Below are 21,965 nucleotides of genomic sequence, written 5' to 3'. Positions count from 1 at the left end.
TTGCCATCGGTCTAGAAAGAATAATAAAAGTCAGGTTCCTTGACAACTGAATTAGCGCACTCATATTTAAAATTGAATAGAATATTTCATGTTTAGAGAAAGTAATCGAGAAAAAGAGTTTTAATGTAGCAGCGAAAAAGAATAGGCGATAAGCTGGTTCTTCTTCTTCTTCTTCTGATTCTTTAGCGATCTCTTCCTCTTCCTCTCTGATAGGAGGAAGAGATCACCAAGTTCCAAGAGAAGAAATCTATATATATATGGCCAACATCAAGTATTATTGATCAAGGCGTTAAAATTGTAAATGTTCAAAAGGAGAAAGAGACAAATTCACTATCAGTATTCGCAAAATCTTTTAAAAATTTTGGCTACGTTACGTATACAACGGCCATGAGTAAACTATTAATTCAAATGAAACAGACATTCAAGATTTTTCTATTAAGATACATCAATCCTGGATAAATTTTCGTGTAATAAATATTCAAGTGAGCTCGGAGATGATTAAAAAGTATATAACTTAATTGTATAAATATAAATTTCTCAGCCATTAACATATAAATATCTAAATAATTAGCTTCTTTTTCCATGCGTGTATATTTTGCAAAACTCGCATCTTACATTGGTATAGTACAGATAATTGAGAAAATTAAAAATCTCATTTAATTATAACAAAATCGCAGCTAGATTTTTTCAGACAATGATTTCGTATTCAAAATTACACAAAAGCAATTTTAATCCATATAAAAAGATATGTAATTACACTCACGCTCGAACGGCAGAAAAATTCAACGTTTAAATTATTTCACGCAGGAGGAAGAGTAAGAATTGATTAACAAGCAAGTGTGATTTCTCTCATACGATTTTGTATACATAATTATCTCCAAATTGAATAAAAAATATATAATTGTAATATATAATAATTGAATAAAAATTGATTAAAAAATATAAAATTCACGTTAAAAAATATTTAATTTTCGTGAGCAAACTATATATGCGTCTGCCGCTCCAGCGTTAAAGCAGAACAAAATTGTAGTCGTCGAGGATCCTGTAGCGATCCTCCCGATAGTGCACCAAGTCATCCAGGAAGCGCTTGCTGCTCTCGTTGTGGAGTTTCGGCAGCACGGGCGGCAGCGGCGTGACCCCCGCGACGCTCGCCAGGTCGTCGTAATAGTGACCTTGCTCGGGACCCATCATGTGAAAGTGCCTCTTCTGCAGGCCTCTCTCGGCGCGTTTCGTCGCGTCCTCCGCCTCGGAGCGCAGCATATCCGCTCGCGCGGGAAACTGCCTCTCGCCGTGCCAGTGTCGTAGGACGAATCGCACCTTGAAATTGCAAGTAATCGCGTTGCCATGTTATCATTGGTAACTGGCACATATACAGTCACGCCGGCCGGCCGGCCGGCCGATCGCCCCGGTCGCTCGGCGGGTCGCTCGGCCAGCGGATGCGCGCTGGATGACTTTCTAGCATTTTTTTTTTCCACCGTCGCGCGCGACCGCGTTCCTTTCAACTTATACACGACGACGCTCGGAGACAATCTCATCCGCTCCGGATGCCCCACGGGGGCTTGGAATGTCGCGTGTCTAAAGGGGATTGCCCCGCGGCCTTTGTCTGACATTGCCTTTTATATAAACATGGAACTCTCATCAATGTGAAACACGTGGAGCGCGATACACCGCGGTCTAACATGTGGGACACGCTATATATTGATGGCCCGAGGTGAATTTATCAGAGAGAGAGAGAGAGGAGACGTAAGTGTTTTAAAATTTTTTTTTGTAGGGAGATAATTAGCAATAAAAATTTTATACCTGCAAATCGAACATACTGAAGGCGCAAACGTAGAACGGAAGCCCTATCAGTGCCAGGGTAGGGTTCTCTATGGACACCAGATGCTTCCAAAGGGGCGTGACCATGTTGGAATCCACTCGGACTCCGCAGGACTCGGCGAGAAAGGGGAAGTTGTACTTGTAGCCTTTTCATGGAAACACATGCACACAGAGACTCGAAGAGCGTTATATTTTAATTAAACGAGACAATATCCCATAACAAATTATACAGATAAGGATGAAAGAGAGAATCCACCTGTACAATAGAAGACTACGTCGATCCGCTCCTTTGTCCCGTCCGCAAAAACCGCCTCGCGTTCCGTCAATTCCACTACGTCAGCTTTCTAAAAAGAAACCGTCACCAGCTGCTACAAGAAGTACGCTCCGCGTGTGATTTTTATACTATTTTTCTTTCTGTGCTCTCGCGCGCTTTTACCTGCACGACATTCTCGGGGAACACGGTGGCGATGGTCTCGGTCAGGTGATGACTCAAAATCACGCGATTCGCATTCTTGGATATTTCCAACGCCAAATCCATACCTATCGGGGAACAGAGAAGTGTGTGTTGCATTTTAATCGCTACAAGAATAATTTCCCTCGAAAACATCATTTCTCCGATTATTCGCGTCTCTAAAATTATATAAGCTATTCATAAATGAATGTGTTTGTCTACAGCAACAAAACGTAAATAAAAAGCTAAAAGAGAATTAAGGTACAAAGCCGCGGAAGGAGAACATCAATGAAATTACGCGAATCGCTGAAATCGCGAGAAGAAAATGTCTCATTCGGGAAATAGGCAAATGATTTCCGCGTATAACGTTCGTGTGTACCGGAAGGACCAGCTCCCATGACGACGACGGCCTTGCCGTCGAAGAGCTCGGGAACTCTGTAATCGTGGCTGTGTATCTGCCTGCCCGCGAAGACGTTCTGGCCGGGTACGTTCGGGATCCTAGGCTCAAAGTAATGGCCGTTGCACACCATGACTGCGTCGAACGGCTCGATTATGACCGCGTCATTCTGCAAGTCCCTGACCTTGACCGACCATTTCCGGTCTCCCGCGACCGGCTCCACCAGCTCTACATGATGCAGCAGCTGGAATGTTTACGCCATAAACAAGTTTACGCTATCACCATCTATAGTTATATTAGATTGTAAATATTTATTAGTTACAATACAGCTATATTAAATATTATGGTAATAAATTAATAATATGATCAATATGAGTTATATTATTATATTGTTATATTATTATAATTATTGTAATATATTATTTTAATAATATAGTAATACTTAATAGTGCAGGTGAATTCACGTTCATATAATTATTATTCGGATGAAATGTAGCCCTGATAATTAATGCAGGCACAACTTTTAATGTCGCTGTGCGTCGTCTGCAGTTCTATGCACCCACCCGAATGTAAGGGCGTAGCGCAAAATGATCGCAGTACGCGTTCAGGAAATCCAGTATCTGCGTGCGCGTCAGGTAGCTCTCGGGTCTTTCCGGTATCGGATAATCCGGATAGCCCATTACCTCCTTCGGTAAATTAGTTCTAGAATAGATACATTAATTAGTTCCAGGCGGCATATATGATTCTCATCAACGGCTGGAATCATTATTTGCAATGGGTTTAAACGTTTATATATCTAATACATGTCAGGATGAAAATTTTTCGACTCGAAATCGAAGAAGATTCATTTCTAGGAAAATATACTCATGGAAAAGTTAACTTTTTGTAACGATGCAAAATATAGGAGTAAAACTGACGTATCAAACATAAAATTAAAATGAATATTAATCGCGATTTAAATTTATTATTGACGTGCCTCATATATATGCAAAAGGCCGAGGATTGTCGAGAAAACGAAAGTAATTGTCTGCGAGGAATACGCGCGTCGTACCTGAGGCTCTTGTACATGCTGGTGTGAATCGGTAAACCGTATCTATCGGAACCAGTTTCCTCCCGGTAGACCCAGGTCCCGCCGATTCGGTCGGTTTTCTCGTAGCACACCACCTGGTCGCCACCGTAAGTATCGGAAACGCATTGCCGGAGTGCAGCGAGTCCCGCGGCACCGGCGCCGATCACGGCGATTTTCATCTTTGCGCTGCAGTTGTCAGTCTTTGTAAAAAGCTTCGCAGAACAGGAATCCTCGTAGGTACTTGCAAAAAGTGCTATATCGGCAATCTATTTCGTATAGTTAATGAAGTGGTACATAATTTCCCTTATATTGTATCCGCCTGGACCTACCGCGCTTGCTTCTACCATTCTTGGCCAATACAGATCAGGCAATCTTTCTCTGATAAGAGTTGGAAAAATACTTGAAGTCTCTCAGAAGTTAAAGTAATTAACCCCTGCATGAGACACAGAGCGGTATTATAAAATTGAGAAAAAGTGGAATTGGAGTTTGGCTTCCGAAAAATTCAATTAATATCTATTGCTTTCTATTTTTACCAAAAGAAAGATAATTAAATATGTAGGCTGACGGTATAATATAAACGTGTTCTGGCCGAGAATGATAAAATTATCTATTTGCTTGCTCAACTCGCGGGAAACCGTAATCTTGTATTTCTTTTAATTGGAATACTAATCAGTCTTGTTTTTATTATGGAATATTAATCGGTCATGAAACGTTGATGTAGCAATACTCGACGAGTTATAAACGTATTGCGATTACACTTATACAGAGTGTTGCGGAGATAACTGTATCGTCTCTCGTAGGTATGTAAAATTAAACTGAATAAAAAAAGCTCTCTGTACCGTTTTGCGTTTTTCTCAATAATTAATTAATACAAGATCTGCGAGAACGAATGTACGTACGTCCGCGCGATCCGTTTATGCAACTTTTCCTGTCGAAATCGCAACGGCACCGATTATCTACGGCTTCGGGCGAACCGGCTAGACTTGTGAAAGGTGCAACAGGTCCAATCAAAAGTCGAATACCCGTTCTTTCTTTCGTACACTTTTACCACACGAGATTTCAAGAATATTATATTCATATATTATTTTTCTTAATTTACGTTTATCGCGCTTAAAACTTTTTTCACGTGTAACGTCGATCGAATTTCGAGGATGCAAATAAAATTCTGAAGACGACTAGTTTAGATGCGCTACGCACGCGTAAATAGAACGCGCTTGAGATTTGATAAGACAAGACATTCGTCGTGATGTGTTAATCAGATTCAAGATAAATCAAGATTTTTTTTATGAATCCAAGATAAAGTTTTGATAAAGTATACAGTTTGGAGTTTACTCACCAACGGAAAAATACAAAGCGCTCGCGCCAAAACGAGATCCAGTGGAGTGCGCGGTACAATGTGTCACAGCTGAAGCGAAAAATAAAATGACCGAGTGGGGTACTAAGCGATTATTTAAAGAAAGAGGGAAATACAAGGCTGATACCGATAAGGCCGTCGTATATCCCGCGTATTTACCAAATGAACGCAAAGACCTTCAATCCTCTTTACACGTTTCTTACTATCCCTGAACGCGATAATTAACACAACGTTCGATGTCAGTTAGTTTTAATTCTCAGAAAAGTCGTTTGTTTCTCAAAAATCTGCCATATCCATATGGAGGAGATATCAAGAGGGAGCAGCGGCTGAAATTGAAATTATAAATTATACTATGTAATACGAAAAAGGTGCTTATCTTACAGTAAAATATGTATATTTCAATTTTATTATTTAAAATAAAATATATAATTATAGCTTATTAAATATAACCGTTTATATAATTAAGAAGGAGCAGTAAAATTAGTCGTGTAAATAGTCCATCAAACAAGTACAAGTGTCAAGGATTGCGCTATCCTGTTCTTGATTTTCGCAAGCCTGTTTCATATTCTTTTTATTAAATGGACATGAATGCCCTGTGAAAGACGTGGAAGATCTCCATGTGTGTGATGTCGTTTGTACACGGAGAGAATTTTATTTTAAAATTTACTCTGAAAATCATGTTAATCGTAGGACAACATATTTCGACGAATTTTATGTGATTTTCACTATTTTTTTTTTTTTATATATACTACAACAAATTTATTGTAGTGTGCAGTAAAATTTACAGTTTCGAAATACTATGTTGTCCCACAATTAACGTAATTTTCAGGAGATAAATTTTAAAAGAAAATTTTCTCCGTGTAAAGATACATCTTTACAAACGACATCGCACACAGGAAGACTTACCACGGAAAGAAAACATTATTCCCCCCTCCCGCTCGTCAATGTTTCCTTTCCGATTCCCACTTATTTCTATACAACATATACAATTGCATCGCCGCCCTCGCGTCTTCGACGGAACTGTGCTCGCCCACTTGTATCTCTCTGCCCAACAATTCGTGCGCGAGCCTCTTCAGGCTGGGGGTGTTACCCTTCGATATCTGACGGAAGGGCTTGTATCTCGAGGTGTCCCGCCAGTATCTTCGCGGATGCGACAGGTACAGCACCTTGAGATCGTGTTTCAACGCGTGACCCACCAGGATGCGACCCTTCAGGATGTCCGCCACTTCCTTCTGCACGACGCTGAAGCTCTCCCCGCTTTGTAAGTGCTCCGGTCGGACGCCGCTGATCGCCGTTCTGTAATCCACGACCTTCTCCCTCGGCTTGACGTACTTGTCGTACACGCAATCACCGTATTTATTTACAATTGACACCCGGGCTATCATGCTCTCCGTGCCGTCGCCGATCCCGACCATCTCGCAGTCCATGGCGAGCTGCTTCGTCAGAGTTTTGTTCTCCTTATTATTCTTGACGGCGCTTTGCTTGCCACTCTCTTCCTGTGAATCCTGCAATTGGCAGATATGTGTAAAGAAATATAACTCGCCAATCGATAACATTTAAATATATATATTGAAAAGAGTATTATGAATATATATATATATATATGTATTTACCGTACGAGGCGGAGTGGTGTATACTTTTTTTAACCTTGGATGCCTGTTATTCTGCGAGACGCTTTTTTCTCCAGCACTTTCTTCCGTCTTCGCCTTGGAGAAGAAATTCTTGTACGTCTCCCAATTGCATCCAGATGCCTTACGCTCGGTGCTCGGAGCAGGCTGTCTCGTCGTTTTGCTCCTCTTCTTCTTGTCTGTACTAGTTGGTACATTGTCCATTCTTGAAAAAGAAAAGAAATATTTCCCCCTCGTCACTTTCTTCTCCCTCTAATAAATATTAGCACTGATAAATTGAATCATATATTTCACACCTAACCTCATCACTTGAAACATCTTATTTTCGTATCGATATTAATGTGCATGTTAAGTTTTAAGCGATATTTGTACAATTAACAACACAATTCTTAAATGTGAAAAAAATTTTGATGCTTCTTAATTTCATTCTTGTTATTATAGCACTTGTGATTAACACGACAAAGTACAGCAATTACATTGTGTCGATTAAAATTGCGCGTAACAATGGACAGAAAATTATTTTATATTACATTTAGATCGTCAATATGACGGTATGCTTATTAATTTATTTCGTAGCAAGAATCGCTCTACCTTTCGAGATAAATATAGTGCATTCCAACGTTTCTCGTGGAATATCGTGGAATATTCGAAAAATATAGCATTCATAACCTAACCTAACTTATCATAAATGTTCGAGCACGAATTGGTTGGTGGCGTTGGTGCGATTATCAATGAATCTATCGGTATTGCAGAGATTTCCTAACCTGCAACGTAGGCTCGTCAACGCTTTATTACTTTCGTCGCAGTTAAAGACGGCGATTTTATACGGTCGAACGTTAATAATTCTAATTATTATTATTCCGCAATCGTGGATGGCGAATCGCCGATTCCTACCTGATTAGCATCCAAACGACGAAACACGCGAAGACTATTAAGAACATATCACGCCCGGCGACGCCAAGTTACGCGGCCGCGTAAGTTACGTGACTTAATTACTCGATCTCTGGAAGTACTAGACATTTATCGAATGTTCAAAAGACGCGAGACCGTTTTGCAATCAAATTGAATAATAATAAGTTACACAGTGTTTATACTTGACACACGTGAGTGGCGCGAGTCGCCCGAACTGATTTGTTTTCGGAGTCGGTAAAGTTGCTACATATATCATTGGCTGTGTTCGAGCCGGATGAAACTTCCTGATCGTCGAGCGATTGAATGTTTATAGAAGTAAGAACCAATGTTCTACTTGTAGCTGCTCTGTCGGCTTGAACGAGTTCAATGACTCGTATTATCTGTATATATAGTTATAAGTCAGATTTCCTTGCCATTATTAACAATAATTTAAACTCTCAAAAAATCAAATTACATTCCCGATTCAAGTGCACTCCCTGCATTTAAAGCAAAATTAATATGCATTTGTTCACAGTTGTTGAAGGAAAGAGAAAACTCAAGTGAGAATTTATTGGAAAGAGCAGCGGCTGGGAGGAATATTTTGAATCGAGTATGTAATCTGTTTTTAGTAGCTGCGCTATGTTCACTTTCTACACCTAAAACGAGATAGGGAATGCAATTTAGATATAAAGAAAGAGAGACAGAAGGAAAAATAAACAAGTACGAAAAGTTCAATCACAGAGAGGGGAGGGATATTTTCTGCGTCCAGTCGAGAGATTGGAAATTTGATCACAATAATGAAATGTATTGATTCTGCGTCACTACGATATTAATATTAATTTTCTGAAATACCAATATTAATATAAACGTTGAAATAAACATGCAAAATTTGATGCGTGTAAAGGGTGTAGGTGTAGGTATAGCGGGAGTGTAGAATGAGGCCGGCTACAACCGCCCGGTGAGCTCGTGAAATCAAACGTAGCGCGTGCGGCTCCGAGAGAGGCTGTTTGGTGGAATTTCGATTTTTCTCTCCTTTTTTTTTTCTAGACAATTTGCGGCATTATCATGGACGATGAGTGTAACACGACGATCAAGGATACGTTCCAGGAGCCACGAAAAAGATTCTGGCTGGTGAGTGCTTTGTCTCTCGACGTTCCGCGAAACGACGCCTCGTCTCGCGCGACCGGCTGACCGTAACCGACATTCGAATATCAATGTCACTAATGTCAACGGGATTGCGTTGTTTCTCTCGTCGATTTTTCCGCCCTCGCGATTAGAGTGTGCGTCACGTACACGTCGCGGCGTTTATTGCCGTTCCACTCGAACTGCCACGATACGATAATGAGATCACCACTGTTGTCATTGGCATTGCCCTGGACAGTCTGGAACGTCTAAACGGTGTTTTTTTCTCCCTTTTTTTCGCCGAACAGAGATCGAGGAAACGGCTGAAGAGCGACGCGATAAGCGTCAGCTCGATGGACATCTCCATGGAGTCCGACACAGGCAAGAAGAAGAAGCGTCGCAGAATCACGGAGGTTGCCAGCAGCATATTTTCCTCCTCGGTCACGACGGCGAGTAAATCGGGAGGCACCCTGCACAGATCCTTCACGATCCAGCCGAACTCGTCGGATCTGTCCATCGTCGAGGACGAGGCAGACACGAGGACGTTACGTAAAAAGTAATTGCGTCTGAAAGAGTGAGACTTCAGATATCTCGGCTTGTGATTGAGTTTTCTTTTACAATAAAAAACCACGTCCTAATTTCAGATTGAACAAAGCTAACGAAAGTTGCAACAATTTGGCAATCAGGAGTTGGATGTCGGACATCGCGCAGCCACGCGGTGAGGAACGATTGAACAGTGTGTTGAGTCGGAGCGAGATCAAGCGGCAAGAGGCCATTTACGAGTTGTACTGCGGTGAAAATGTGCTACTTAACGAGCTCTGTACGCTGAGAAACTTCTACTACGAGCCGATGTCAACCTCTGAAATCTTCACGTCCGAGGAACTGTCCACACTCTTTGGCGATCTTGTAAATCTCATTGACATACACAGTAACTTGAGGGACGAATTGTTCAAATTGCGGGATAGATACGGATTCACAAAGACCGTGGCACCAACGCTATTAAATTGGGTTAGTTAATTTTCTCAGTATATTTCAATATATTTTCTTTTCTCAATATATTTCACTGTGTGTCATCTATCAGTCAATAATCCTGGGTAGATTTTGGTTTATTCTAAAGATTCGGTCTACGTCTTGAATGTTTGCAATAATTAAATGTTGAGACTCGTCAATGTAACAAATCCACCGCTCCCACATGGAGCATCCTACTGCGCTTATGCTATATTAATTTCATTGCATTCACAGCTGTCAACATTAAAGAAACCGTATTTGGAGAGGTGCAGAACATTGGTTTGGGCGAGGCATTTGCTGGAGGAGAAGAGATTCACCAATAAGAGATTCCAGTCGTTTCTAAAGAAGCGCTTGGAGTCACCGCATTCCGTCGACCTGTGGACTTACTTGGACGTGCCACGTTCGAGGATCGTGAAGTATCCGCTACTAGTGAAGGAGATCTTAAAATACACACCTGCTGCCGACGCAGATCACTTACCGTTAAAAGAGGCGAGTAACGTGTTATCCGATCTGCTGAAGGACATCGATCGTATTATGGGCGAGGCCGAGTGCAAGCTCGCTCAATCGAAGATAAACGCGAAAATCGAGCACGATCCTGAAAAGTGCATCGTCAACGCCACAGAGTTGATTACGGAGGGTCAGCTTAAGGATACGCGTGGAATCGTGAGTTTTATTTCAGTTTTTGTTTTATAAGAGATATAACGCATATAAATTTTATCTAAATAAATTCTTTGACACTTGTATCTTTTTGCAGAAATATCACTGTTTTCTTTTCGACACTTGCTTCGTGGTGACCCGCCCTACGCGGCGCGTTAACAAAAAGTACAATCTGCCCTTCCCCGTCATACCCAAGGAGCGGATATACGTGCAAGTGGAAGATAAAAATGTCGCGGAAATCTGCTTCAAGATCGGGGAATTTTCTTTCATAATGGAAGACGGGCACAAGAAAAGACATTGGGTCGACTCGTTCAACAAGGTACACTCTAGAGTATGCATTCCGGATAAAGTGTTCAACACTGACGACAAGGAGAACTTGTTGGACAACACAGAGCTAACCGAGTCGAATGATTGCGTCACGAGAACGTCGATATCCAGGAGAACTTCCACAAGCAGTATAAATGACACTCTATTCTCCTTTTCCATAAGGAAGAGTCTACTCAAGCAAAAACGCAACAGTATCGGCTACATATAATGAAAGCTCATTCACGGACTCTTATCTTTTCAATAAGAAGAGTTCTTGTTGATTTTATTATACGAAAATTATGAGATATGATTAATACAAAAATGCCAAGTTAATATAATGAAAATTATTTTTATCTACGTTGCAATCTTTTTCCACGAGCTTTGTTTTTTATACTTGAAAATTGTAATAATAACTAAAAGTTCTCAAAATAGCAATGTATTACACATTCCAATACAACGGTAATGTAAATGTAAAAAGATTCGACAGTATTTATATTTATACGTTGATAACATGAAGTAATTAACACATTACACTTTACGGTCTGCAATGACCTCGTGCTAAAATTGATTGACTTACACGTCATAGAAATTAATTGTAGTTTTCCAAAGAGATTTTAATCTGCATACTCTCCAATAATTAATTTTATTAAGCAAGAATAGCTTAACACGTGTATACATACATGCTGAATAAAGCATGGCTTAGAAATAATGTAATATATATGTACAAATATTATTATCTATCTCAAAATATTCACGGGAAATCAGTCTTATATTTATAGTTATATGCATTCATTCTGTATTAGCATATATTTAAATGGTAAATGGAATATATATACACATTTTTTTGCAATAAAATAACAAAACGTGAAGTGGCTTTAATTTACATAGACAAATATCATTCCTATTTATAAAGATTTTAATTAACAGCTTATCAAATTTTTGAAAAATATAAAAAAGATGAGAAGATTATACAAATTCAAACGTCGTACTTAATAGTGTAACAATGTTTGATTCTAGTAGCGGAATTAATTATATTATGAACAAAAGAAATATAAACCAATAAAATCTTTATAAAAAACTTGGTCTAAATTTTCTTACAATGTTCCAAATTCTTTGGAAATTTAGTTGTATACAAATGTATTGTATACAAATGTACTTATTGTATCATTCTCTCCATTTAATTTTTAATCCTTTACCTTGGACGAGGATAATCTTACGGCTTGGTAGGCTTCATCGAGTTTCCATCAGGATAACGTTTCTTGAAGGCTTTAATAAGTTGCGGATCAATCAGATGAACACCGTCTACCTGGTTGCCCAACGTGATCCAGTTGGGCTGTACATTGTGCGGCCGGCCGAACAATTCGATTTTTCTGGTGCCGGGACTCATGCGCTCGATGATGCCATAGATCTCGTCGGGTTTGTGGCTGGTAGCGCGAACCTCGGCGACGATCACGTCACTGTCGAGTCCTCGATTGATACGAGGATTGCCCTTCATCCCGACCAGACAGTGCTCCTTGCCGTGATTCAGCCAATGGCCCGTCCTACCAGTCCGTATTATCCTCTGCAACTGATTCGTCTTTACCCAGATGATCTCGTCGACCCTCTCGTAACCCCATAGCTGCAGGCACTCTCTTCCGAGCTCCATGGCTCTACCAGTCACCCAGAGAAACAAGAGTCCTTCGTCCTGGAGCGCCGGGATCCCCAGCTGCCTCATCTCGTCGTCTGACATAGTGCCGTAAGGTAACTCCATGTGAATGTCCCACGGTGGATCGGCCATGATCACGGCGAACTTGCCGAGAACCGTCATGTCGAGGTAACGCAAATCACACTGGATCCACTGCGGTGGATACAGAGTCAACTCGCTACCTACGTTGCCACTGCTGCCGCTACCGTTCTTGCTGTCCAAGTTCAATGTCTTGTTGGACGCGGTATTGCCCGGACTGTCGGAGTCATTGATTTCTCTCGGTTGTGCCGTGGGGCCGTCTACCTCATAGTGAACGTATCTGCGCGAAATAAGAAAAAAAGACATCTGTAGCTCTAGGATCTTCTTCGGCTTAAAAAGTGGTATAGTCAAAGGTGAATACGTATTTATTTAGAGCTACATGATTTATTCAGAATTATAACATCTTAAAAATAGCCAAAGATAAATACGTATTTATTTATAGAGCTACATAATTTATTCAGAATTATAACATATCTTTTATGGATTATTTCAAATTACAGTTAACTGCGTCAGGAAATAAATTTGATTTTGCACTGACAAATGATGACATTTTTCACATTCTTACTTGCACGTGTCCATGTGGAAGCAGGTGTTGAGGAAACTACAGTCCCCCAAGGATTCATCTGTGTGACTCTGTATGATCTTTTTAAAATGCAGCTTCTTGCACTTCTCCGCGAATCCCGGGCCCCCATTCAATTTCATGCAGTCCACTTTCGTGCCGTGCGGACAGAATTCCATGACTTGAGCACCACCCTGAGAACGAAATCGTTCCGCCAGCGATTTCTCCTTGGAGGTCTGCTTCGACAGTAAGTCCAGGATCTGTTCGCCGACCTTCTTGCTCTCCTTCTCTCTGATGGTCGGCATCGAAATCAGAGACATGATGTCCTCGGTATTCTTCCTGTCCATCTTCGCCTGTTTCTCCGGTGGCACGTGGTCATTTAATTCGGACATTTCCATGCTCTCGGCATTCTCCGTGTCGTCAGACTGGGACTGGCACGACGATTGGGATTCTGTTACCGACAGCACTGTATAGCCAAACACTCCATTCTCCGTGACTTCTTTGATCCTAAAGATTAAGAATGAAGTGGTTTTTTTTTTATATATATATATTAAATATATCATGCACTAACGAACTATCTTGGAACGTAACGATTCTCACTAACTTAACTATATCTTGTGCAGCCAGCTTCTCCAAAATCTTGTGGATGTCCGAGGAAGATACATCGGCGTTGAGATTTTTACGCAGCTGGTCTATCAAGTCCGCGGATGTTATCGGTAGGTTAGGTAAGGATTCGTGCAAGATGCAAAGTACATCTCTCTCGTACTCGCTGTGATCCGAGCGTGACGATGCATTGGAATCTGCAACAGGTTTGTATATTAGAGTCGAGAACGAATTCTTTCTCGCCAGACATTACAAATGTCAACGGTAATGTAATCGTCACGGTTTTATCACTCCCTATTACCAGGACACGCCGACTCCGCCGTCAGGGTGGATGAAACCGGCGTAGAAGTGAGCGTGTACAATTCATTTCTCTCGCGTTTCCTCTTCTGTAATTTCTCACGGTAGCTGTTTCTCTTTATCTTGATCGCTTGTATTTCCTCAAAGGCATCCGACATGGCTCGGGTAGATTGTGCACAAAAACATACTTTTGAGCATGCGAAAAAAAGCGACTTGCAAACGGGGCACCAGCTCTAGTTTTCCTCTAACCTGTTATTCTAACCTAGATATCTATCTGGAACACCTGATCCACCAACTTCAATTTTGACGAAATTGGAGTAATTTGACGCGTTTCTACACGAAATACTAACTTATTATCAGTTAACTTAATATCGTATTATTTATTTTAGCTCTGTAGCTTTAATATGTATGTATGCACATACTATTTTCAAAGTACACAAGCTGACATTCGTCACAAAGAAGAAATAATTTATGCTCGGAAATGTTCGGATACCATCGGAAATACTCGGAACTCTCGGAAATCGGAATGATGATCCGTGATCGTTTTCCTAACCCTCGCTATGCACTTGACGCTATCAAATTTCTTTAGTAATATTTTTTATTAATTGCGCAATCTTTAGAGAGTTTTATTACTGAAGAAATTGTGACAATCGATGTTGTGATAAAAAGATTTATGATATTTCACGTGTGAGTGCTGAAGAAGTAAAAACCGACTCTTGTGGTCCTTGCGAAGAGATTATAACCTGAAAACTCAACGTATGTACGATAATAATATAATATCAATCGTATTTTTGATTCAAAAATAATTTATCTTTATCCAGTATTTGTATCCTATCTATTTAATTATTTTCAGGCATTTAGTTTTTGGCGTTTTTATTCTAACGAAAAGGTACACGAGATATCTCATGTATAAGAACTGAACAAGTAAAAACCAATTTGCAGAAGGGTCATAACCTAAGTGATTAAGGTACAATGATATAATACGTAATCGTCTTTTTAATATTTTGTAAAAATAATTTATCTTTATACGCTCATTTAATATGTAATTATTTTCAGACGGTGTGGTATTTTTTTCTTTTAATAAAAAGATTCCTGATATTACATATACAGGTGTTATAGAAATCCTTTCGAGAAAAGATTACGACTCAAAAACTCCAGGTACAATAATATAATTTTATCTTTTATATGTACATATACAATATATATAAAATTTATCTTTAAATGTTCACTAATATGATGCGCAATTATTTTCAGGCAGCTATTTAATTTGTGTAGTGTTCCCTTTCTAAATAAGAAATCTCAATATGGTTTGCGAGAAATGCGAAAAGAAATTGGGCAAAGTTATTACTCCGGATCCCTGGAAGATGGGTGCAAGGAACACAACGGAGAGCGGAGGTCGTAAGGTCGGAGAGAACAAAGCTCTTTCTGCCGCAAAGGCACGATTTAATCCATACACCACGAAATTCGAGATCTGCAGAATATGTAGGCAGAAAGTTCATCAGGTGGGATCGCATTATTGCCAGTCTTGCGCGTATAAGAAAGCTATATGCGCTATGTGTGGTAAAAAACTGATGAGTACGAAGAATTATAAGCAATCGGCTACGTAATAATGCTACTGATCCACGATGTGGACATATTTGTAAATAATAATTTATCGTGAACATATATTATTATGATATAAGTTTACCAAATGTTCAAATAGATTTATTGATAAGTAATCTAATCACGTATGACAGAGTAAATTCTTAAAATTATTATTATCAGAAAACATTAATGTATAATTGTATTATTGTATGCAGTATAATTTTCTATCATGTCATATATCTTCTGTTAAACTATTAGTATCTATGTAGTGCATTACAATTTAACATAAAAACAATGTAAATATAAGTATTATTAAGTGAAGAAGTACAGTTAATAATATAAATGAATAAAAATTATTTTAACATAAGATTGAATATAAAAAAGGAAATTCTGTTTACATAAATGTATTTACTTTCTTATATAACAGGTTATGACAGAAACAATAATTAAATTAAAGTAAAAAGCACTAAAAGAAAGAAATATTAAGAATAATAATCTGCACAAGGTACTGATGCGTATATTTTTCGTAATACATAAAATGTTTATACACATATTCATATCATGTTTTTTTTATAATACTTTCTCTCGAGACTTGTACAGGCGTATATAATAAAAATTGTTAACACGAGTGTATTATAAAACAAAATAATATATTTATGTAACTGTGATATTAATAATATTAATTACAGCTGCAAAACTGTGCTGCTAATTTCTTATATTAGCAAACCTATTTAGCATGTATAATTAACTATTAAATTTGATTAGATTTTGATTTGATTCTATATATTTTTTATGTAATGCGAATTGTTTTTAAAGTGCTGCAACACAATCGTAAAGAACGAAAATAATTTTACTCTTCTCACGAGAATCATCACATAAAAAATATATATCTGCAATATCAGTATGTTTAAAAATATACATTTTTATTCATTAAAACTTTATACATTTGTTACTAACAAATTCTAAACAATAGCGTATGTTACCAACGTGTTAGTTTTGAAATAAATTATATTACAATTATATTTAACGCACACAGAAAAACTCGATGACTGACTTGCATCAGTTAACAATAACATTTCATTTATAATGTGATATAGTAATACATTCGCAGTGAAACATCTCTTAAATGTCAATCGCACGTTATAGCCTTAGAACATACATATGTATATATCTTCTAAGGTTATAGCAAATCCAATACATTTTGGATTTATTACCTATGCTTTCAGAGAACATCAGATAGCAATAAAAACACATAATACCATTAAAAACACAAAAAAATACGCTCTTTAAATAAACCATTGAAATTAAGATTTTCGTACTCAATATTTACTTGAGCATCGATGTATTTAAAGCGAATAATACAATTATACGTAAGATTTTATTAATTAATATTTACTTTGTATCTCATACAGACGATACTCATGAATACGCGTGAACAATTAAAATGTAAAATTACAAGCTACGCAACTGTTGATTCACTCGTGGACAATAACGCCTTTTTGTCTGAAGTCGGCTACTGTTTCAGACGCATCGCATCTAGGTGTTTATACATACATCGTAACTGTTAAGTCCAATTGCACTGCTCGGATTTAACAGTCATAACATATAAATATAATATAACATTAAGATACAAATGTGTTACCGTGTGCAAATGTACTGCTGTCGTATTATAAGTAAAACGTTATTGTTAACTTGTGCAAGTCAGTCATCGAGGCTTTCTGTGTATACATACGTTAATAACACAATAACGTATAAATATTTAGATCGTCTGCTTCTGGAACGCAGTTAACTTCAATCGAAAAGATTATTGTCCACGAATGTGCATTAAAAAACAAAGTTATATATATCAATAAGATATTATCGAAAATCATACTGATTCTTCCCAGTAAACAAAGTATCAGTAATGTTATTTCAGTAATGTTATTAGAATAATATTTGACAACATATTTTAAAAAAAATATGTAGTTTTTAATGTTGCATTCGTATAATGTTGCAACGTCATTGTGAACAAATTTTATATGAGACTGAAATATCGTTGCAAATGATGTGTTGCGCTAATATTCCTATACAACGCACAAATATAGAATGAACAAAGTTTTTAGAAATGTTCAGTGTTCGTTGAAGTAATGATGTTCTTTCATCATTCTGTATTATGAGATTATTATTTATAAAATATCTGGAATAATATTGAAACACTTTTTAAATATTCAGAAATATTATATATAATATTAAGTATTTTTTGCTTACTGGGTTTTGATTCTAGCATATTAAAATAAGTTACATATAGAAAATCAGAAAAACAAGACAAATTAAACGCAACTCGATCGAGAATCAGAGAAATAATGTCAAGTTTTCCTCTTCTTCTAAAAGAATTGACTATAATTTTGAATATCTTACATATTCACACTTCAGACAAAGATATTTTTCCGTCTGGAGGATAACTTCTCAATAAAACCATCAGAAAGAAATTTTCCTGGATGTATAATGTATGTACATATTTTATAATATATGTATGAAACACGTATCACTTCAAGAAATGCATTAACACATGCGACATAAAATTAATCATATTCTCTCCTTTCAGACTTACGTACATTCTCACTTTCAATCTGGATCATTTATTGAAGTCAAACTGAATTGAAGACTGGAAATGAAAAGGGATCAAGTTTTAAAAAAGAGCTAAAAATTGATGCAAAAAAATATATCATGTAAAAATATTATTTATTTTACGATTATTGTTGCGACACTTAGCCTTGTTTCTATTCGAAATCTTTGCTCAAATCGATTATCTTAGAAAGGACGTTATTCCAAAATTCTTAGTTTAACATTAATACAATCTTGGTTTTAACATTAATACAATAGCTTTTCTATTAATTGCTACAATCGTTATTTGTATTCGTAAAGAAACGTCGCGTACGAAGAAACACCTCATTTCCGATATTTTTCGAATAAAATGTCTCTTTGTAAGCTGAATTATACACAATTTCCGATTATTTTCATTCGCATTCCTAAGAAAGCCGAGAATCGTGAACATTCCAATTCATATTGTCCCACTCTCATCCAGGGACGATACAAATTTATAGGGACGATAAGAATGTTCGCGATTCTCATTATGATGTTCGTCACGATTGACTGCGATTGGCCGGAAGTGGGACTCCGTCATCGATTCTACTCCTTGTCAGACCTGAAGATCCAGTGCTCGAACTTCTTGTTTTCCGATTGCTTGACCTCTGATCCCGGATGCGCGTCCAAAATCTGTACTCCATTGCCCGCCGCGGACTTGTATTCGGATACGTAAACGATCTGCTTGTCCGTCCGGTCCTCCTTCGGGCTCTTCGTGATGTCCGATCGCCTCGGCGGTACCGGCGGTTTTTTACCGGACGTAGGCTTACCGTTCGACGTCACCTTGATCTCCTGACGCGCCAATTTCCGCGACTCGCCGTTAGTCCCCGTCATTATCTCCTCGTTCTCGCTGTCGGTCTCGCGAACACCTTCCCTGTTGGGCGACACCTTGATCTCCGTGATGTAAGTCATCTTTTGACCGGCGTTCGACGGCACGGGTGTATTAGGCAAAGACGGACGATTCTCCGTGTCCTGCGGATTATTGCAGTCCGTCGACTCTCGAACCAGACCGCTGTCCTTGCTCTCGCCACTGGACACGCTGACGCTGCTGATGTTACGACGATCCCCCTTAAGCGAGGATGAGCTCTTGTTGTTCGTCGTTACGTTACGCGAGCCGAACTCACGCTCCTCCTCTTCCTCCTCGTCGTCCCCGTCGCAATTGGAGACGTTAATAATGCGTCGAGCGAAGTGCGTGTCGGCGAACGCGGAGTCGGTCGGCAATTTCGTCTTGGTCGGCGAGTACTTGTCGCGCTGCTGACCGTCCGCACTCTGCTGCTCGAACTTTGTCCGATACGCGTGAAACGTGGAAAAGGTGCCGCCGTTCTTGCCCTCCGCGTTCTCTTCCTTGTCCTGGAATTTGTCATGCCTAGCCGACGATTCCGACTTGGACGCGTGTACTCGCAGATGCGTCGGGGCGGACGTCCGTTGTTCTGCTTCTCTCTCCGTGTTCTCTCGTGCGCCCGTCTTGCTGTCCTCCGAGAACGATCGCACGGTCACACGGTGCTGCTTGTTGGTGGCAAACTTTTCACGTTTGCAGACGGCGCTGTGCTGGCCATACCTATCCTCGCAACCGCGACAGTAATCCACTGTCACGGTTGCTTTTAAGATAGGTTCTTCTACAACTGGCTGTTTACCGGCGTAAAACGATGCGTCGTTAACGGGCGCTCTCTCTTCCTTCCACTCGTCCGGCCGCGTCAGGTTGACTTTTGTCGTCGGCTCCGGAGATGTCGATGAGCCGCTCGCGTGCAGCTCGAAGTAACGAACGGCGCGACTGAAGTCCTCCGACTTTTCCGGCGTGGAATTACTATCCGTTTCGTTTCCAATCCCCTCCTCGCGTTTGCCCTCCTCGGAAGACCGTTTCTCCTCAGCCAACTGGAAGTCCAGTTCCACTTCCTTCGGGGTCGGGCTCTTCACCACCCGGCCGTCGTTCACGATTCTGGCCAGGGAATTATCCTCGTCCGGATTGAACATCCGCTCGGTGCGAATAAACTCCTCGGTAAGTCGCTTGCTCAACGGCAGATTGTATAGCTCGATACTGGTGATCTCCTGATCTGAATCATCTGATCTGGACTTCTGCTCGGACACGCTGTCCGCCGTTGTCACTACCACGGCCGTCGTCGTTGCAGTGACATCCTCCTTCAGCTTGATCTCCACAGCGGACTTGGAACGCTCCAAGGTGCCGTTGCTTTTCTTCCTCGTGCGCGCTTTCTCACGCGCCTTATCCTCCGTTTCAGTAGCAGCTTCGCTCCAGATCATGTCCTCCAGGGTGCCCCACTCGTTCGACTTCTTCAGCTTCCGTCGATCAAACGTGTCGATCTGATCGAGTTTCGTGAGATCCTCCGTGGACTCGTTAATATCCTCGGGCGGCAGCGGCGCCTTGCGCTTCTTCGCCCCGGTGTCGACGCTCATGTCAAGGCTCTGCGCCCTCTCCAGGACCGCCGCGGTCTTGTTCTCGTATTTGGACAAGTCGCCCAAGCTGGCTGCCTTCCTGTAAATGTCATCCTCGTCGTCGTCCGCCTCCGGCACGGGCGTGCGATGGACGGTGATGTCCGCCGAATTCAATTCGATCGTAAAGCTATTCTGCATCTCGTTGTCAGTGTCCGACTCGGAGTTCCGTCTGTTCACCGTCGGCTGATTCTCCAGACGATGCCTCCGGGCATCCGCGGCGGCGGCGTCCGTATTCTCACGCGCCTTGTTCACGTAGTCGCACGACTCCGTGTAATCGGCGATACTGTCGATCGTGTCTATGGCGTCTTTCCTTGCGGATGACGTCGCGACGTCGTTGGTATTCTTTGGCGGCGCCGGTGCCTTCCGCTTGTTCTTCTGAGGACTCTTGGCGCCGTCGGAATCGGACGAGCTGATCTTCTGCACGCTCAGAAGATCGGAACTGCTCTTTCGATTTCTGCGAGCCGCCATAGCCGCGTTGTGCACCTCCGTCGGCACCTCCGACGGTATGTTGAGCCCCCCGTCGGCGTCCTTGCTGCCTTTATCTACCCGCGACACGTGATCGATGTTGCGGTCGCCGTCGGTGATTCTTGCTGGAACGGCATCGTCCGCGCGTTGCTGAAGACGCTCGTTGCAGAGTTTCTTCTCGTCAGTGTCGCTCAAAGTCGCGGACTGTCTATTCATAAGCAGTTTCTCCGCGTCCATCTTGCGTGAGTGCCTTCTCTCCAGGTTTGTATTGTGCTCATTCTGATTCTCGATACGGTGCACGGTGCCGTCCAGCGCCGGTAACACCTTGATGCCGAACTTGTGATGATGATTGTTCTTCGCCTCGTCGTGACGCCTCTCGAGGCTCTGCCCGCTGCCCGGCGTCGATTTTGAGGATTTGAGGGTCGAGTTCATCGAGTAATTCGAGCCCACGGACTCGTTCGGGTCGGCTATGAAGAGCCGTTTCGCGACGCTTTTGTGACCCCGTGACAGCTCCGGGATCGACTGGCTCCTGTAGAGAGGGTGACAGATCCTCGTCGGACTCGGACCCACGCTTTTCTTCAGCAACGTTGCCGGCTTGGAGCCGCTACCGCCGCTCTCCACTTCCAGCTCTACGTCATACGGCGAGGCATAACTCAGGATTGTCAACGCGTCCTCATATACCATATTGCGGAAGCTGATTTTCACGCTAGAGATACGGTCCCCTACAAAAAAAAAGAACAATAACGAGTCATTCTTGGTGCGACGCACAACATGATTAAATATGGGAAGAATTATTTCGCCTTTTATTTTGTAGCTTAGAAAGGAATGTTCTGTTTACGATAAACTATTTTGTTGAATATCGTAAAATTGCTATTTTGTGATAAGTATCACGCATTCCTGATTAAGGAGGTAATGACTGAAAGTGCATTAAATTACCAAAAAGAAATCGAAATCTCAAGAATT

The 21,965-nt window shown here is 40.6% G+C and overlaps 6 protein-coding genes across 22 annotated transcripts in view; 2 read left to right on the top strand and 4 right to left on the bottom strand.

Moving 5' to 3' along the window:
• Positions 1-572: 572 nt before the first annotated feature.
• Positions 573-5,167, bottom strand: LOC105454165 (senecionine N-oxygenase). 10 transcript variants are annotated; one of them, XM_011696617.1, is made up of 8 exons: positions 5,072-5,167; positions 3,718-4,001; positions 3,230-3,368; positions 2,649-2,910; positions 2,255-2,358; positions 2,075-2,162; positions 1,801-1,964; positions 573-1,317 (listed from the first exon to the last, which is right to left on the bottom strand). In XM_011696617.1, exons 2-8 carry the CDS (start codon positions 3,912-3,914, stop codon positions 1,009-1,011), a joined length of 1,263 nt encoding a protein of 420 aa, XP_011694919.1. In that variant the 5' UTR covers positions 3,915-4,001; positions 5,072-5,167; the 3' UTR covers positions 573-1,008. The 10 variants fall into 10 exon arrangements, with proteins under 10 accessions (XP_011694919.1, XP_011694966.1, XP_011694956.1 ...); XM_011696664.1 differs by having other exon boundaries at positions 3,718-3,988; XM_011696654.1 differs by having other exon boundaries at positions 3,718-3,947.
• Positions 5,168-5,379: 212 nt separating this feature from the next.
• LOC105454132 (rho guanine nucleotide exchange factor 3-like) lies at positions 5,380-11,779 on the top strand. Of its 4 annotated transcripts, XM_011696521.1 has the most exons (7): positions 7,918-7,944; positions 8,144-8,218; positions 8,656-8,739; positions 9,039-9,286; positions 9,375-9,738; positions 9,973-10,401; positions 10,493-11,779. In XM_011696521.1, exons 1-7 carry the CDS (start codon positions 7,933-7,935, stop codon positions 10,928-10,930), a joined length of 1,650 nt encoding a protein of 549 aa, XP_011694823.1. In that variant the 5' UTR covers positions 7,918-7,932; the 3' UTR covers positions 10,931-11,779. The 4 variants fall into 4 exon arrangements, with proteins under 4 accessions (XP_011694849.1, XP_011694833.1, XP_011694823.1 ...); XM_011696547.1 differs by lacking the exons at positions 7,918-7,944; positions 8,144-8,218 and adding an exon at positions 5,380-5,457; XM_011696531.1 differs by lacking the exon at positions 8,144-8,218 and having other exon boundaries at positions 7,868-7,944.
• On the bottom strand, positions 5,873-7,830 carry LOC105454110 (RNA exonuclease 4). Of its 4 annotated transcripts, none has more exons than XM_011696491.1 (3): positions 7,612-7,830; positions 6,703-6,922; positions 5,873-6,594 (listed from the first exon to the last, which is right to left on the bottom strand). In XM_011696491.1, the coding sequence occupies exons 1-3, from the start codon at positions 7,656-7,658 to the stop codon at positions 6,031-6,033; spliced, it is 831 nt and encodes a 276-aa protein (XP_011694793.1). In that variant the 5' UTR covers positions 7,659-7,830; the 3' UTR covers positions 5,873-6,030. The 4 variants fall into 4 exon arrangements, with proteins under 4 accessions (XP_011694793.1, XP_011694785.1, XP_011694802.1 ...); XM_011696483.1 differs by lacking the exon at positions 7,612-7,830 and adding an exon at positions 7,309-7,601; XM_011696500.1 differs by lacking the exon at positions 7,612-7,830 and adding an exon at positions 7,019-7,296.
• On the bottom strand, positions 11,329-14,253 carry LOC105454148 (N6-adenosine-methyltransferase subunit METTL3). The gene is made up of 4 exons (XM_011696559.1): positions 13,888-14,253; positions 13,588-13,783; positions 12,990-13,490; positions 11,329-12,704 (listed from the first exon to the last, which is right to left on the bottom strand). The coding sequence occupies exons 1-4, from the start codon at positions 14,039-14,041 to the stop codon at positions 11,915-11,917; spliced, it is 1,641 nt and encodes a 546-aa protein (XP_011694861.1). The 5' UTR covers positions 14,042-14,253; the 3' UTR covers positions 11,329-11,914.
• Positions 14,254-14,398: 145 nt separating this feature from the next.
• LOC105454158 (cysteine-rich PDZ-binding protein) lies at positions 14,399-16,060 on the top strand. The gene is made up of 4 exons (XM_011696570.1): positions 14,399-14,639; positions 14,737-14,850; positions 14,940-15,041; positions 15,138-16,060. Exon 4 carries the CDS (start codon positions 15,188-15,190, stop codon positions 15,488-15,490), a length of 303 nt encoding a protein of 100 aa, XP_011694872.1. The 5' UTR covers positions 14,399-14,639; positions 14,737-14,850; positions 14,940-15,041; positions 15,138-15,187; the 3' UTR covers positions 15,491-16,060.
• A 123-nt stretch (positions 16,061-16,183) lies between these two features.
• LOC105454098 overlaps positions 16,184-21,965 on the bottom strand; it is a 32,003-nt gene continuing 26,221 nt past the window's right edge. For both annotated transcript variants that reach the window (XM_011696461.1, XM_011696471.1), the window contains exon 4: positions 16,184-21,724. In XM_011696461.1, the coding sequence (XP_011694763.1) occupies positions 18,636-21,724 (3,089 nt within the window). In that variant the 3' untranslated portion in view covers positions 16,184-18,635. The remainder of the gene's footprint in view (positions 21,725-21,965) is intronic.

This window comes from Wasmannia auropunctata, unplaced genomic scaffold (genome assembly GCF_000956235.1).
Source record: "Wasmannia auropunctata unplaced genomic scaffold, wasmannia.A_1.0 LD336106.1, whole genome shotgun sequence".
Lineage (NCBI taxonomy): Eukaryota > Metazoa > Arthropoda > Insecta > Hymenoptera > Formicidae > Wasmannia > Wasmannia auropunctata.
This window is presented reverse-complemented; position numbering and strand designations above follow the sequence as displayed.

What these genes read in the sequence shown, in the direction of transcription:
- LOC105454165 (XM_011696617.1), bottom strand. Translation starts at nt 3,914, where the DNA reads ATGAAAATCGCCGTGATCGGCGCCGGTGCCGCGGGACTCGCTGCACTC. An exon ending in CGCTACGCCCTTACATTCGG is followed by an intron (nt 2,911 to 3,229) that starts GTGGGTGCATAG and finishes TAAACATTCCAG; the next exon opens with CTGCTGCATCATGTAGAGCT. An exon ending in CGTAGTCTTCTATTGTACAG is followed by an intron (nt 1,965 to 2,074) that starts GTGGATTCTCTC and finishes TTCCATGAAAAG; the next exon opens with GCTACAAGTACAACTTCCCC.
- LOC105454110 (XM_011696483.1), bottom strand. Translation starts at nt 7,379, where the DNA reads ATGCTATATTTTTCGAATATTCCACGATATTCCACGAGAAACGTTGGA. An exon ending in CACTATATTTATCTCGAAAG is followed by an intron (nt 6,923 to 7,308) that starts GTAGAGCGATTC and finishes TTCTTTTTCAAG; the next exon opens with AATGGACAATGTACCAACTA. An exon ending in ACACCACTCCGCCTCGTACG is followed by an intron (nt 6,595 to 6,702) that starts GTAAATACATAT and finishes TGCCAATTGCAG; the next exon opens with GATTCACAGGAAGAGAGTGG.
- LOC105454132 (XM_011696521.1), top strand. An exon ending in ACGAGGACGTTACGTAAAAA is followed by an intron (nt 9,287 to 9,374) that starts GTAATTGCGTCT and finishes TCCTAATTTCAG; the next exon opens with ATTGAACAAAGCTAACGAAA. An exon ending in CACCAACGCTATTAAATTGG is followed by an intron (nt 9,739 to 9,972) that starts GTTAGTTAATTT and finishes TTGCATTCACAG; the next exon opens with CTGTCAACATTAAAGAAACC.
- LOC105454148 (XM_011696559.1), bottom strand. Translation starts at nt 14,041, where the DNA reads ATGTCGGATGCCTTTGAGGAAATACAAGCGATCAAGATAAAGAGAAAC. An exon ending in GCTGCACAAGATATAGTTAA is followed by an intron (nt 13,491 to 13,587) that starts GTTAGTGAGAAT and finishes CTTAATCTTTAG; the next exon opens with GATCAAAGAAGTCACGGAGA. An exon ending in TTCCACATGGACACGTGCAA is followed by an intron (nt 12,705 to 12,989) that starts GTAAGAATGTGA and finishes TATTTCGCGCAG; the next exon opens with ATACGTTCACTATGAGGTAG.
- LOC105454158 (XM_011696570.1), top strand. Translation starts at nt 15,188, where the DNA reads ATGGTTTGCGAGAAATGCGAAAAGAAATTGGGCAAAGTTATTACTCCG.